Below are 14,610 nucleotides of genomic sequence, written 5' to 3'. Positions count from 1 at the left end.
TTTTTTAAAAAAAAAAAAAAAAAAAAAAAATATATATATATACAATATAAATATATAAAAAAATTTATATTGTCTTAATGTATCTTAATTAGTCTTATTGAAGGCATTGACATTTCTGGGATTTTTTGATAACACCATATTTTTCTGTATGTATTTGCCCCTCTGAAATCCATATCATTTTAAACCCTCTTGAGAAAATTCAAACATATTTAATTGAACAACAAACAAAGCCACTGAACACCAATACATCAACCTTTGAGTCCACCAGTGTGATGTGTTATTATGAAATGTGTCTGATCCTGCGACGTGACGTCTCCGTTCCCTCCTTCAGGGAACGAGGGTTACCATACGTAACCGAGACGTTCTACCTAATCAAACAGCCTTCCTTAACTCATTAGTGCTATGCTAAGCTAGCAAGGTAAACTGTTAGCTTGCACACTAAAGCCTGAAATGTTAAATTTCACAATTTTTAGCTTTGGTAATTTAATATGCTATGCAATTAGAAAAATATGATAAAATTATATGCATTAACGTGTTTTCATGATTAAGACTAAATACACTGTAAAGCAGTTTTTTGGTAAAATCAGGCAATGACCAGAGTAACCAAGTTTCTCAACCAATAGAATCACTTTAGGATGTCCATTAAATGCTCCTGTAGAGTATGAACCCTAAATTTGTAAGGGTTGTCGTTTGTCAGTTGATCAGCCATTTTCACTTTCTTTTGTGTTCAAGCTGCAGTGCCACTTAAAACATAAGGGTGTCCTTATGACCAATGTTACAGTATATACACTAATTTCTGGACCATAGATTTGAGAAGTGGATCTTTACTTGACATAGTTGACTCAGTGAAACCCAATAATTAAGATGCAGGTGATGAGGCTGCTGAAATGTCCTCTTACTCTTTTCAAGTACCCAGTCTCATACTTCCTGCTAAATAAGTTGATCATTAATGATTCTCAAATCTCAGATTTTTGACAGCTCTAAGACACAAACACACTTTTATAATTAACTCTGAGAAGGTCACACCCATCTCTATACGCACACATATAAGTGAATGTGTGCGACATATAATATAAAGCAGTTTTTCAAGTTGTTTGGGGTTTTTTTTATGCTAAAATCCTTTAGAAAAACAGATTTTTTTTTTCAAATAAAATATATAATGCATTTTTGCATTCGAAAAAAATTCTTTCAAACATCAGCAAAATGGGTGAAGATTATTTTGGATTCTCTTGGGTTCGCAATGAGAACAGAAAAAACGTCACTCACTGAACACCAATACATCAACCTTTGAGTCCACCAGTGTGATGTGTTATTATGAAATGTGTCTGATCCTGCCGGTATGACACCTTATATGAAGTCACATATAATTTTGTCTAACATTCTAAGTGTCTGGGACTGTATATATGCTGAATTGAATGGCTCTTTCTGTCCAAAGGCAATGGTACGGACCAATCGAGCCACAGTGGGAGGCTTTTTCCTGGCTGGCAGGAGTATGGTGTGGTGGCCAGTAAGTAAATGGACCAAAATTGAGGATGACCGTGCTTTAAACCTTAAAAGCATTTTGTTTTGTACTCAATATGTTATGGACATCGACAAAATGACACCACTTGATCAAATACAACATCAATAGTGATCAATCATTTAGTGTGCTAAATGTGGCGAATTTCTGTCGTAATGTGCTACAAAAGACTGAAACGGCCATAAAAGTAGAAGCTGATTATGTATCTATCAATAGCATGACCAGTGATTTCACATGATAACAGATATGGCATGATAATGACCCTAACTGCCCCTCCATTTCAGAACCTTGATATCATGGGTGAATGATAACTTTTATAGGGCCATTATGCACTGATGCCAGATGCGACTCACAATTCACAGCTGAAAATACTGATATGCTTTGCTTATGCAGTTTTTATGGAGCTGATATGCTGTGGTCCATGTTAAAGTTATCACCTAATACCACATTTTTTAAGGTTTTTATTTGTTATTACGAAGTTCATAGTTGCATTCGTTATTGTTTGAATTACACCTCAGGCTGTGCAGAAGAAGCAGTTGTTATAACTTATCATTATGGTGATTGCATTGCCAGATATAGTCAAACAGTAGACAGAGTTAATATGTTCTGAAGCAATACAGTTCCCACAATCCTATGCTGAAGACTTACACTTTTGTAACCTTTCTGACGTTCAAAAATTTAGCTGATTACTTAGATTCAGATTTCACTTCAGTTTAAACCCTGATACCGAATATCAAATGTTTGTATAATAGTAGATATAATATGAAGCAAATCTTAGTCAAATTGCTTTAAAAAATGTTCAACTTTTTTCTAGATTGGAGCCTCTCTCTTTGCAAGCAACATCGGAAGTGGGCATTTTGTGGGAATAGCAGGAACTGGAGCAGCGGCTGGCATTGCTATCGGGGGGTTTGAGTGGAACGTATGTTAAAAATGCCTTAAAATTACATTTATGATATTCAATCATTTTGATGTGTGGCTGGATTTTATGTTTTAGCTTACTATTCATGACTATGGAAAAAAAATATTATTCTACATTTTGCGTTTAAATATAGTCATAAAAATGTCCGATATATAGAACAGATTTTAAATTATTTTATTTTTGCTTTTCAGTAGAATAAAAGCAAAATTATAATTATTTATTAGAAGGATAAAAACTATGTATTATTATTATTAGTAGTAGTAAGATATTAAAGAACCAATTAAAACATTTTAAGATTTATCTTAAAGTTATTTTAGTATTATTTACTTTTTTATCACGTTTTTCATCTTTATTTATTTATATTTTATAGTATTTCAGCCTTATTTTAATTAACAAAAATAATTTTTCATAGTTTTTGTCTCTTTTTATTTTTTTCCTCAGGCTCTTGTTGTTGTGATTATTCTGGGATGGCTCTTCGTGCCCATCTACATAAAGGCTGGGGTATGCTTACATTTCTTCCTCTCCAACCGGCATTGCAGAACAAACCTTTCAAATATTGCTGACTTACACAACATGAATGTGTCGACCACTTTATCTCTGCGGTATCATTTTTATGACCCTTTATTCTCTTTGCATCTGCAGGTCGTGACCATGCCAGAGTACCTGAAGAAACGCTTTGGTGGGCAGCGGATCCGGATCTACCTGTCCGTGCTCTCCCTGTTTCTTTACGTTTTCACCAAAATCTCTGTGAGTCCAGAATCTGTGTCAACCCATAAAAAAAAGCACTGGTATCACATGGTAATTGCATGGTACTTTGAGAGGTAGCTGCCATACAATACTTATGATACTTTGACATACCATCAGTAGTGTTACGTGCTACACTTAATCGAAAGTGATTTTAAACAGCATTTTGATAGTTAATTTATCATTATTATGAATGCAGCTTTTTTGACCAATTATGAGAGGCTACATGGGCTATTTGTCATTTAAAAAAATGACAAGGTCCTTATTTCTGAATTTAAATTAATTTAGATATTTTTTGCTGACTGTCCAGCCCTCTTTAAATCAGATCTTCACTAAACACTGGTTGTAGTCTGACAGTCGATTTGAAATGGCTGCGATGTCCATGTGGAAATACCTTTTATTGCCATATGCAGTCAGACTAAAGTGGGTTTAGATTTCAAAGATAAAGACCTTGTTTTGAAACAGTTCAAACATTTGCGTCACACCTCCTTTTTTTATTCTTCCTTTTTTCACCTCTCAGGCGGACATGTTTGCAGGAGCCATTTTCATCAACCAGGCTCTGGGACTAAACATTTACCTGGCCGTGATTATTTTGCTGCTCATTACGGCTCTTTACACAGTAACAGGTCTGTTGACTGAAATACTGCATACTTTAAACTGACACATTGCACTGTTACATATTCTACATCAGTGGTTCGCTCTCTCTCTAATATATATATATATGTAGTGGTCATATATAAAATAGTAGTGAAGTTGATTTTTATATGGACTCTGAAGTTTATACTACAACAGAGAGTGAAGTCCAGGGTTGTAGGACCATGCAGTGGGCTGCTTATTGTAGCGTGATGTGTATGTGTTATGGGTAATTGCACGTACTGACAATAGCTGATAAGCCTGGGCAAGAAAATCTATAATGCACTGCCACTTTAAACTTCTGTCATCCCCATGCTCTGTTGTGTAATATATTTATCTCAGGAACAAAACAGCCCAACAATAAACTGTAAGAAATCAGAAATCATCCTACCAGCTGTAAATGTTTACATGAGCTGTGGCTGAGAGTGTTTGTGTGCTTCTGTGACTGATAAACTGCAGTTGCTAAGGCTTTAGAGACCCAAGGAATATTAATAGAGCACTGCCTCACAAACAATTTCTAGAATTAAAATTCATTTTGATTTGTTGTTTTTTTTGAGAGAGAGAGAGCATTAAGTCAAAAATGTCAAGCCAATATAACTGTCCTGATATTGTAGTAGAGAAAAAGAATGAAATTATTGAAAAGAAAACCTTAAGCAATTTAATATATTAATATATTTCATTATTTTTTATGAGAAATCTCTCTCTCTCTTCACTAAACTCTTTTACTGCTTATTAATATTTGAAAAACATTTGTAAGCCAATCCAAAGTCATGTGGCGCGCGACCAACATGGAAAAATGTGCAGAAAAAAACATAAAACAGGAAATGATATCAAAGAGTACCGTCGAGTCTGTTAAAATATCAGACAATTTGATATTTTATGACAGCAAGTTTAGTTTACCCTTGTGAAAAAGAAGTACATATACGTTTAAAAAATCTGATTATGGAATTAATACACTGTAGTAATATAATATTGCGGTTAAGAATAGACTTAAGTGCATGTTAATTGCAATGTCGTGTATTTAGATTTATTTGTAATTAGTAATGATGAAATGTAATACATTTAAAGAATATAATATGAATAAATTATAAATATATATAAAAAATGGGTATGGGTAAAAAAGATATGGGATATCACACTAAAATTATAATCAAGTGCTTTACATGGGCTTTAGTATGTTAGTCAACACAAAAATAAGTGTACTTCTTTAAAAAACGACAAAAGATTATTAAAACATAATTTTAAACTTTAAAGTAAAAAATTTATTGTTACAAAAGTACACTTTTAAAATGTGCTATGAAAGTATTCTCTCTTAAAGTAAGTGGCTGTAGATAATATTATATATTTTTTTGCAATTACTGTTTTTTTTTTTACAATTACAGCAGGTTGTAAAATTGTGTGTGTGTGTGTTTCTATATGCATTTCTAGACAATGTTAAAAAAGTAAAAAAAAAAAAAAAAAAAACCTTATGCCAAGAGTACATCTCTGCAAATATAATTTTCCCTTCCTTTTCAGTTTCTCAGTTGATTTTTATTGATAAACCTTCACGGTTTCTTCTACAGGTGGTCTAGCTGCAGTTATCTACACAGACACCCTGCAGACCATCATCATGGTTGTGGGATCATTCATTCTTATGGGTTTTGGTATGTCTGTTCATATTTTTGTGATTTAAACACTTTGGACAACACTCAATGACTACTTGCTTCAACATCAACCGTTTTCTTGCAGCGTTCAATGAGGTGGGAGGCTATGAGAACTTCAAAGACCGATACATGACTGCGATCCCGTCAGTGGTGGGAGTGAACATCAGTGAAAAGTGCTACACTCCTCGTGCAGACTCATTCCACATCTTTAGAGACCCCATCACCGGCGATCTGCCCTGGCCTGGCCTGATCTTTGGTCTTACTATCCAGGCCGCCTGGTACTGGTGCACTGACCAGGTACTGATCCATTTATCAAGGCTACCGACTAAAAGTTTGTTCACACCAAGGAAGATAACTTTAATGATAACAACACAGAGGAATAATATCGTTGGATTCACTTTCAGAAATTTTTTTTTTTCATCTGATGAACAAAATATTGACAGCCAGGCAGAATCCACCTGACTTTAAAGAGCTTGAGCATTTAAAGTGTTCTTGGTGTGAACAGACCTTAATATTTGTGCATTAACACTTTTTACCCAGCTAACAAAAATATATTCTAAGAACGTTTTGCCAATGGTTTCTCTGAATGTTCAAAACATCCTCATAAATGTTTTACAGTGAAATGTGTGTGTGTGTGTGTGTGTGTGTGTGTGTGTGTGTTTTGAAAATATCGTTGGATTCACTTTCAGAAATTTTTTTTTTTCATCTGATGAACAAAATATTGACAGCCAGGCAGAATCCACCTGACTTTAAAGAGCTTGAGCATTTAAAGTGTTCTTGGTGTGAACAGGCCTTAATATTTGTGCATTAACACTTTTTACCCAGCTAACAAAAATATATTCTAAGAACGTTTTGCCAATGGTTTCTCTGAATGTTCAAAACATCCTCATAAATGTTTTATAGTGAAATGTGTGTGTGTGTGTGTGTGTGTGTTTTGAACATTTAAATGTTTTACATGTTTTTTTGTTTTTTTCTTGGTTATATGAATGTTTAGGGAACGTTCCATTTTATTATTATGCAAACATTATGGGAATGTTACTTTTGAATGATATCTGAATCTGTAAGTTTAGTGTCATTGAGATACTATTATAGGTTGTGTTAATACTTTGAATTATATATTTTTTTTCTGCTTTCATGTCAATTTTAACGTTTTAGTAATTTTGTTGTGTGTTCTTGTCATTTTTATTAATTTTTGTTGTTTTTAAACGTCTATATAGTGTTCATACATTTTTATTTCAGTTTTAGTTTTAGTTATTTTAAGAGTTAAATTAAATGAAAATGAGAAGCTTAAAATATATTTTTTTATATTTTATTTCAATTAACCTTTTTATTTCAAGAAACAAAAAATATATATATATATTTTTATGGTTTTAGTTTTAGTTTTAGTTAACTATAATAACCCTGCTTTGAACATTCTGAAACAAGTAGTAAAAATTTTTTTTTTTAAATAAAAAAAAATTTGACGAATATCCAACTAAAATGTTCCAGAAAAAAGTTCCATGAACAATGTTTTTGTGCTAACATTTTAAGATCATTATTAAAGAGCAGATAACTTTGAACAAATGTTCTATTAACGTTATTGGAAGAATGTTTGTTCATAACTTTGAGGGAAATGCCAGAACATTAGCTGGATAGGTTGTGACTACTTTCTCGTATTGCTTTATACTTATAATTTGGACATAGAATGTTTGATAAAATAAGAGGTATGTCCAACACATGCTAAGGAACAAACATTCACACACGCACACACACACATTTACAAATTTGTCCACTTTAGGACCGCAAACTGCACTTGAGTTTCTTCTTGAGTTTCTCAGTGTGTCTAAACAGTGTGCTGCTGGTTTTAGTCAGAGCGTGTCTAAGCTTAAACAGACATGCTTTTAGTTAGACCCCAGATAAGTCCCCACTGAGTAAGATAAGATACGCAAACAGCCAGAGAGAAGCAGATATAGACTTGGTTAAGTTACTGTAGTTTAACAGCCCATTAGCAAGACTCCAAGTTTATCTTATCAGACTCCCATGTTTGGTTGCCATAGTTTGGTAATTGAGTGATTTAGGTAGGTCACTAGCAAAAAAAAAAAAAGGATCAATATTTTAGCTTCAAAAGATGCAAGGAGACATAAACATGTTTATTAATGCCACATACCTTGTAATGGGATATTCTTTCTGTGATAAGAAAAAAATATTTGAAGAGAGTTCAATGTTTAGTGAAGAAACAAAAGTCATGTAATTTAAATCTACTAATCCTCAGATGTTTGTTTTTATGAACAGTATATCAATAGTCTTTGTTTGTACTGTATGTAGCACTACAGCAGAAAAACAGCCATAAAAGTTTATCATAGTTCATGACGTACTTTCCCTGCATCTCAACAATTGTTTATATAGTGGTGGAAAAAAATACAGTACAATACTACAATACTACAAATCACGGTTTCCACAAAAATAAGAAGCAGCACAACTGTTTTCAACATTGATAATAATTATAATAAAGGTGAGCAGCAAATCAGCATATTAGAATGCTTTCTGAAGGATCATGTGACACTGAAGTAATGATGCTGAAAATTCAACTTTGCATCACAGGAATAAATTACATTTTAAAATATTTTCAAATAGAAAACAGATATTTTACTTTGTAATAACATTTCACAATATTACTGTTTTTACTGTATTTTTGATTAAATTAGTGCAGCCTTGGTGAGCAAAAGAGACTTCTTTCAAAAACGTTAGCTTTTTTAAACAAAAACTATTGAACAGAAGTGTATAAACTGAACAACAACCATAAATAAAAGCTCAAACGTTAAATGCAAGGCCCTTCTGAACTAGCCAATAAGTGGACTAATCAGCTGTGAGCACTGAAATGTTCCTCTGGGTTAATCACACAAACTCTCCATCTTGTTTTAGGTGATTGTGCAGCGCTGTCTGTCTGCCAAGAACCTGTCTCATGTGAAAGCGGGCTGCATCCTGTGTGGTTACCTCAAACTTCTGCCAATGTTCCTCATGGTTTTCCCTGGCATGATCAGCCGAGTGCTGTACACAGGTAAGAAAGACTGGCACCATCCTGGGTGAGAAGGGTGATAAACTGACTATTTATGTTGACTGAATCTTGTCTGAGTGATATATGGTGAACTAAGGTTTGATCAGTCTCACAGAACTAGAGTTTTGCTCATCAGCATAAAGTCTGGTCCACTTATTTCTCACAGAATATGCTAGTAACTTATTTTAACAAGCAACAGCCTGCTTAGACAGACAGAGAGTCTGATTTACACTTTAAGCAACCAGTTTGAAGCAGTGTTGTTACTATTAACTAAAACTAAAAAACTGTTTTCGCTTATTGAAATAAAGCTGAAATATAAAATTAAACAAAAACTTAAACGTAAAGAAATGAAAATAGAAATGTTTAATTTTAAATACTAAAATTACAAAAAAATAGAAGTATAAAAATAATTTTAAAAATTACAAAGAACATAACAAGACTAAAACTTAAATTAAAATTCAAATATAAAACTAAGTGCTAATTCAAAATACTAGTAAATACTATAATAGTATATAAATAATGTTAAAGTAACATTGATTCCCATGTTTCAGTTGGTTCTTTAATATTTTATTAATATTGTGCCTTAATAATAGTAATAATAATAATAATAATAATAATAATGTATGGTATGTTTTTATTCTTCTAATAAATAATTCTATATATTTTTTAATTGTGTTGAACAGCAGACATAAAATAATAATTCTGCATATTAGAAATTTTAAAAAATCAAAAAAAAAAAAAGACAAACTCATAACAAAAAAAAATAAATAACAAAAAAAAAACTTAAAATGAAAACTGCAAATACTGTATATAAATATTTTTTTATTTAAAATACTAACAAATAGTATACAAATAATACCAAAATAACACTGGTTTCATATGACATTTCAGGGAGGGTAAATCTGACGTTCATAATACCATAACAATTACAGAGCTGAATAATTTAGCGAAATTAAACAATTTAGCCAAAATGGTATGTGGACTTTGTGGTAAGAAATTCTGACAATCCAAAAGTAATGTGCAGCAATTTTTGTGACATTTTTTGAATGCATCATGCATCAGAAGGTCAGTGAACAGTGAAAGACTATTAGTGAACTAATTTTTTTTTTTTTGTGTGTCAGATGAGATTGCATGCGTGGATCCAGCAGAGTGTGACTACTACTGTGGAGCCAGTGTGGGCTGCAGTAATATTGCTTATCCAAAACTAGTGGTGGATCTGATGCCAAACGGTAAAGAATAATCTGATATTTCTATTTCTGTCTCTTACATCTCTAATAGACTGCTTTGATAGATCTGTTTGGTGATATGGCTCTAAACTGCTGTGTGTGTTTACGAAGGTCTCAGAGGGTTGATGTTGTCCGTCATGCTGGCCTCTCTGATGAGTTCACTCACTTCCATCTTTAACAGCGCTAGCACACTCTTCACAATGGACATTTACACCAAGATCCGCCCCAAATCCAAGGAAAAGGAGCTCATGATCGCGGGGAGGTGTGTTCGCGTGTCTGTTTGTTTGTGTTGGATATTGATTTTCTGATTTTGTGAGCAGAAACTGAGATGAATAGGCTCTGAGAGGCTTGTGTTCATGTGTTTAGGGTGTTCATGCTGTTTCTGATCGGCGTGAGTATCGCGTGGATCCCCATCGTTCAGTCGGCTCAGAGCGGGCAGCTCTTCGACTACATTCAGTCCATCACCAGTTATCTGGCTCCACCCATTGCTGCTGTCTTCACCCTCGCCATTTTCTGCAAGCGAGTCAATGAACCAGTGAGTTAAATCTAAACATTTCGTAGCTTTGCAATAATTTTGTTTCCATTTTGCTAGTTTGAATTTTTAAAATTTTATAAAACATACAGTTTTTCACACACAATCAAAATTTTGCTGATGATTATGTTGCTTGACAATGTGCTAAAACATGATAGAAATATGCTAGCAATGTGCTAAAACATGCTAACAGTGTGTGAAAACATGCTAGAGACATGCTAGCAACATGCTAAAACATGTTAACCATGTGCTAAAACATGCTAGCAACTTGTGAAAACCATATATACTGTATATATATATATATATATACATTGATACCTCATTATTGGCTGCTTCTATGGGCCGCTGTATGTATGCAAGCTGTCCGCCATATTGGAACAGTCAAAGCCGGTTCATGAACACTCAAGAGCAAGTTGACTGTGGATCTGCAACTGTATAGTTATACGCATGTATGAATATCTATATCTACAATAGACTTCAGCAGAAGATTTTGCTAAACTAACACAATACAACAAGATGAAGGCATTAGTTAACACAACATCAAAAATTTACTATAGTTTAAAAACCAACACATTCTCACATGCAGGTTATGCCATTTCTTCGAGAATTAAAATTTCTGAGGTTTTTACAACCAGAGGCTGCACAATCTTGGAAAACTAATGTTAACTAATAAACCTTATTGTAAAGTGTTACCAAAACATGTTAACAATGTGTTAAAACATGCTAGCAGCTAAATTAACCATGGTTTTATTACAGTAAATGTGTAGTAAATATGATTTTTGCCGGATTGATTACCATTTGTATAATCACAGTTTAACTACAAATGGTTAAACTATGGTTAGTGCAGCAAAACCATGGTTAATTTGTGGTTAACTGCAATAACCATGGTTTTTTGGTTTTATTTGTAGTAAAACCATGGTTCATATTCTTAAAGTGATAGTTCACCCAAAAATGAAAATTACCCCATGATTTACTCACCCTCAAGCCATCCTAGGTGTACATGACTTTCTTCTTTCGGACGAATACAATCAGAGTAATATTAAAAATGTCCTGGCTCTTCCAAGCTTTATAATTGCAGTGAATGGGTGTTGAGATTTTAAAGCACATGTTGTTGATGTGTCCTCACAGGGTGCTTTCTACGGGTTGTGTATTGGTCTGTTGGTGGGTCTGGCACGTATGATAACTGAGTTTGCCTACGGCACAGGCAGCTGCGTGAGTCCCAGTAACTGTCCCACGATCATCTGTGGTGTGCACTACCTCTATTTTGCCCTCATCCTCTTCAGCCTGTCCTGTATATTGATACTGGGCATCTCCCTCATGACCAAACCCATTGATGACAAACATGTAAGCTCTTCTAACAACTAAACTATAAAGTTCAGAATACTTGTGATTTTTTTAATGCTTTTGAAAGAAGTCTCTTATACTCAAGACTGCATTTGATCTAAAATACAGTAAAAACAGTAATATTGTGAAATATTATTACAATTTAAAATAACTCTTTTCTATTTGAATATATTTTAAAATGCAAAGCTGAATGTTCAGCATCATTACTCTTCAGTGTCACATGATCCTTCAGAAATCATTCTAATATGCTGATTTGCTGCTCAATTATTATCAACTATTACTGATGCTCAATTATTAATGATTCTTATTTTCAATGTCGAAAACATTTTTGTGGAAACCATCTTTTTTTTTCTTTGTTTCCAAGCATTTTTTATTCTTTGTTGAACAGAAAGTTAAATGAACAACATTTATTTGAAATGGAAGTCTTTTCTGTCACTTTTGAACAAATTAATGCTTCCTTGCTGAATAAACATTTTTTTTTTTTAAGAAAATCTTTTGAATGGCAGTGTTTCATGGTTTCCACAAAAATATCAAGCAACAAAAAGTGTTTTCAACATTCATAATAACAAATCTTGATCAGCAAATCAGCATAATGATTTCTGAAGGATCATGTGACACTGAAGACTGGAGTAATGATGCTGAAAAATCAGCTTTGCATCACAGGAATAAATTACATTTTAATATATGTTAAAATAGAAAACTTATGAAAATGTATGCACTACAGCCGTATTTTACAACCCCAAACTTTTGAATGGTCGTAGGGCCTATATATGTAGATTTATCAACATAACATTATGAAAAACAGAGATTTAAATAGAAAAGCATTTTCTCTGTCATGGCCCCTCATTCTGTGGCCCCTTGTTGTTTTACAGCTGTACAGGCTCTGCTGGAGTTTGCGGAACAACACTGAGGAGAGGATTGATCTGGAAGAAGATGACTGGACTGAAGATCAGGATTCAGACTCTATGCAAACAGAAGGTACATCTGCACGATCCACCAAATATGTACCATCAGATAGCACTCTCCATTTTTGTTTGCAATAAGCATCACAGGGCTCAGTGAATGGACTGTGAGTGTGCCGTGTGACACTGAGACTAGGTTAGGGCCATAATTAGTTGAATAGATTGTAGTTCTAGGACAGGGGTCTCAAACTCAATTCCCGGAGGGAGCCCTGCAGAGTTTTGTTCCAACCCAGCTCCTGAAATGTACATCTTGACAGCAGTGTATTTTAAAGTGCCCCTATTATGTCATTTTTAAGGTTCCTAATATTGTTTTGGAATTTTTCTCCCATTGCCATAGTTCCATGTTTTGAACACTCAATAGAAAATATAAACATCTATTATGTATACCATACTTACAGGTTGTAATTCAGTGGAGTCAGCTGGTCCATATAAACTGGGTACTGAGCCATCTTTCAAGAGCAAGGGAGAAGGCTTCTTACATTAGGTAAGACAAAAAGTTTAATTTTCGCAACTTGTTAATAGCAATTTGCTGTGGAATATGTGCCGATCGGGTCCAGTCGGGTCTGTGTCTTCCCGGCCGGGTTCGGGTCCATCTTTCAAATAATTGACGGTCGGTTCCGGGTAGTACATTTTTGACATTTCTCGGTTCTGCACGGGCCCGGGTCCAACTTTCAAAATAATAGACGGGTCCGGGTCGGTTCAGTGTAGCACATTTACGGGTCTCTTCGGGTTCGGGTAGACCTCTACTCTGCAGGGCTCCGGCCCTTCAGGAATTGAGTGTGACACCCCTGTTCTAGGAAAACCAAAGGATGTTGATTCAGGCACACAAATTATTGCACACATAAAGTATTTTTAAAACATTAAAAACAATTAACAACTGTTTCCGCTTGCCTCTCGACCTTGCAGAGGTGCATGAGGATCCAAGCTGTTGGAAGAAGGCCTACAACTGGTTCTGCGGCTTTGATCAAGGCAATGCACCTAAACTGACTAAAGAACAGGAGGCGGAGTTGAAGATGAAACTCACAGACACCACTGAGAAACCTCTATGGAGAAACGTGGTCAACGCTAACGCTATTATCCTCCTCACTGTCTGCATCTTCTTCCATGGTTTCTTTGGTTAAAGATCACATCAGTATCAACTAACTCTATTAAGAATATTAGAGCTGTATTGTGTGGACAGAAATGTTGCCTTATCTGTAACAACAAGCTAAATGTGAGTAATCTGATTGTAAGAAGTTACAAAAGTTCCTCTTGAAACACTCAATACTTCCTTATAATATCCTCAACAAAAACTCCCTTACAGCTGCCTACTGTTTTTGATTTGATGGCAGTAGAATAGAAAATATTTTTGACTTTCATTTTAAACCCAAGACCAAAACTGATAGTTCACTGATAGTTTTTCCCCTTGTAGTCATGACAAATCTTTCTTAGCTGCTACAGTATCTAATTTAAAACATGCCTGACTGTTTTTACTGTACATTTGACAGTGTTTACTGCAAGTTCTGCCTTTGTACCTTTGACATATTACAGAGTAATTGTTTCAACTAATAATATGAAGTTCTAGTCCGCTTTGTTGTATGTTTCCCGTAAAGTCTTCTGATGCATTATGATCAAATCAATGCAAAGCCTTTTTCTGTGCTATTTTTAAGATGCTTTTCATCTACCAAACTCCAAAAAAAAAATTGTTTTTTCTGTTATATTTTGGTCTTACTATTTGGTAAATTTTCTTGTAAGTAAAAAAATATATTTTTGTCTAGGACAAGCAAAGATATTTTATTTAATAACATTCATATTTTTTGCCATGGTATATATCTTGTACTCTGTAATGTATTAATTTAATGTTTTCTGTCTTTATTATGTCTTTATTAAAATAATGAACTTTAGTATTTAAGATGCACACTTGTAAGAAGCCAGAAGCATGTTCAAAACTACCATAACAACCTCTGAAAAAAATCTCAGATTAAAGTCATGTGTGCAAACCCTTTCAAAGGCAAGAGCGCAGGAGGAAAGTTAATACTTAATTTAGTGTGAAGATTCTATTGAAACATCTGAAA

General features: G+C 34.0%; 1 protein-coding gene across 1 annotated transcript in view; it reads left to right on the top strand.

Moving 5' to 3' along the window:
- Positions 1-14,090, top strand: part of LOC107713298 (sodium/glucose cotransporter 1-like) — a 15,357-nt gene extending 1,267 nt beyond the window's left edge. The window contains exons 2-15 of the mRNA XM_016518759.1: positions 1,436-1,507; positions 2,334-2,438; positions 2,880-2,939; positions 3,081-3,185; positions 3,703-3,808; positions 5,378-5,458; positions 5,544-5,755; positions 8,360-8,495; positions 9,614-9,721; positions 9,830-9,980; positions 10,085-10,253; positions 11,379-11,594; positions 12,467-12,572; positions 13,463-14,090. Of these exons, the coding sequence (XP_016374245.1) occupies positions 1,436-1,507; positions 2,334-2,438; positions 2,880-2,939; positions 3,081-3,185; positions 3,703-3,808; positions 5,378-5,458; positions 5,544-5,755; positions 8,360-8,495; positions 9,614-9,721; positions 9,830-9,980; positions 10,085-10,253; positions 11,379-11,594; positions 12,467-12,572; positions 13,463-13,677 (1,842 nt within the window). The 3' untranslated portion in view covers positions 13,678-14,090. The remainder of the gene's footprint in view (positions 1-1,435; positions 1,508-2,333; positions 2,439-2,879; positions 2,940-3,080; positions 3,186-3,702; positions 3,809-5,377; positions 5,459-5,543; positions 5,756-8,359; positions 8,496-9,613; positions 9,722-9,829; positions 9,981-10,084; positions 10,254-11,378; positions 11,595-12,466; positions 12,573-13,462) is intronic.
- Positions 14,091-14,610: the final 520 nt, after the last annotated feature.

The sequence above is a fragment of the Sinocyclocheilus rhinocerous genome, unplaced genomic scaffold, assembly GCF_001515625.1.
Source record: "Sinocyclocheilus rhinocerous isolate Xijiao unplaced genomic scaffold, SAMN03320098_v1.1 scaffold688, whole genome shotgun sequence".
Taxonomy (NCBI): domain Eukaryota; kingdom Metazoa; phylum Chordata; class Actinopteri; order Cypriniformes; family Cyprinidae; genus Sinocyclocheilus; species Sinocyclocheilus rhinocerous.
Note: the sequence above shows the minus strand (reverse complement) of the source record. Positions and strands in the feature narration are given on the sequence as shown.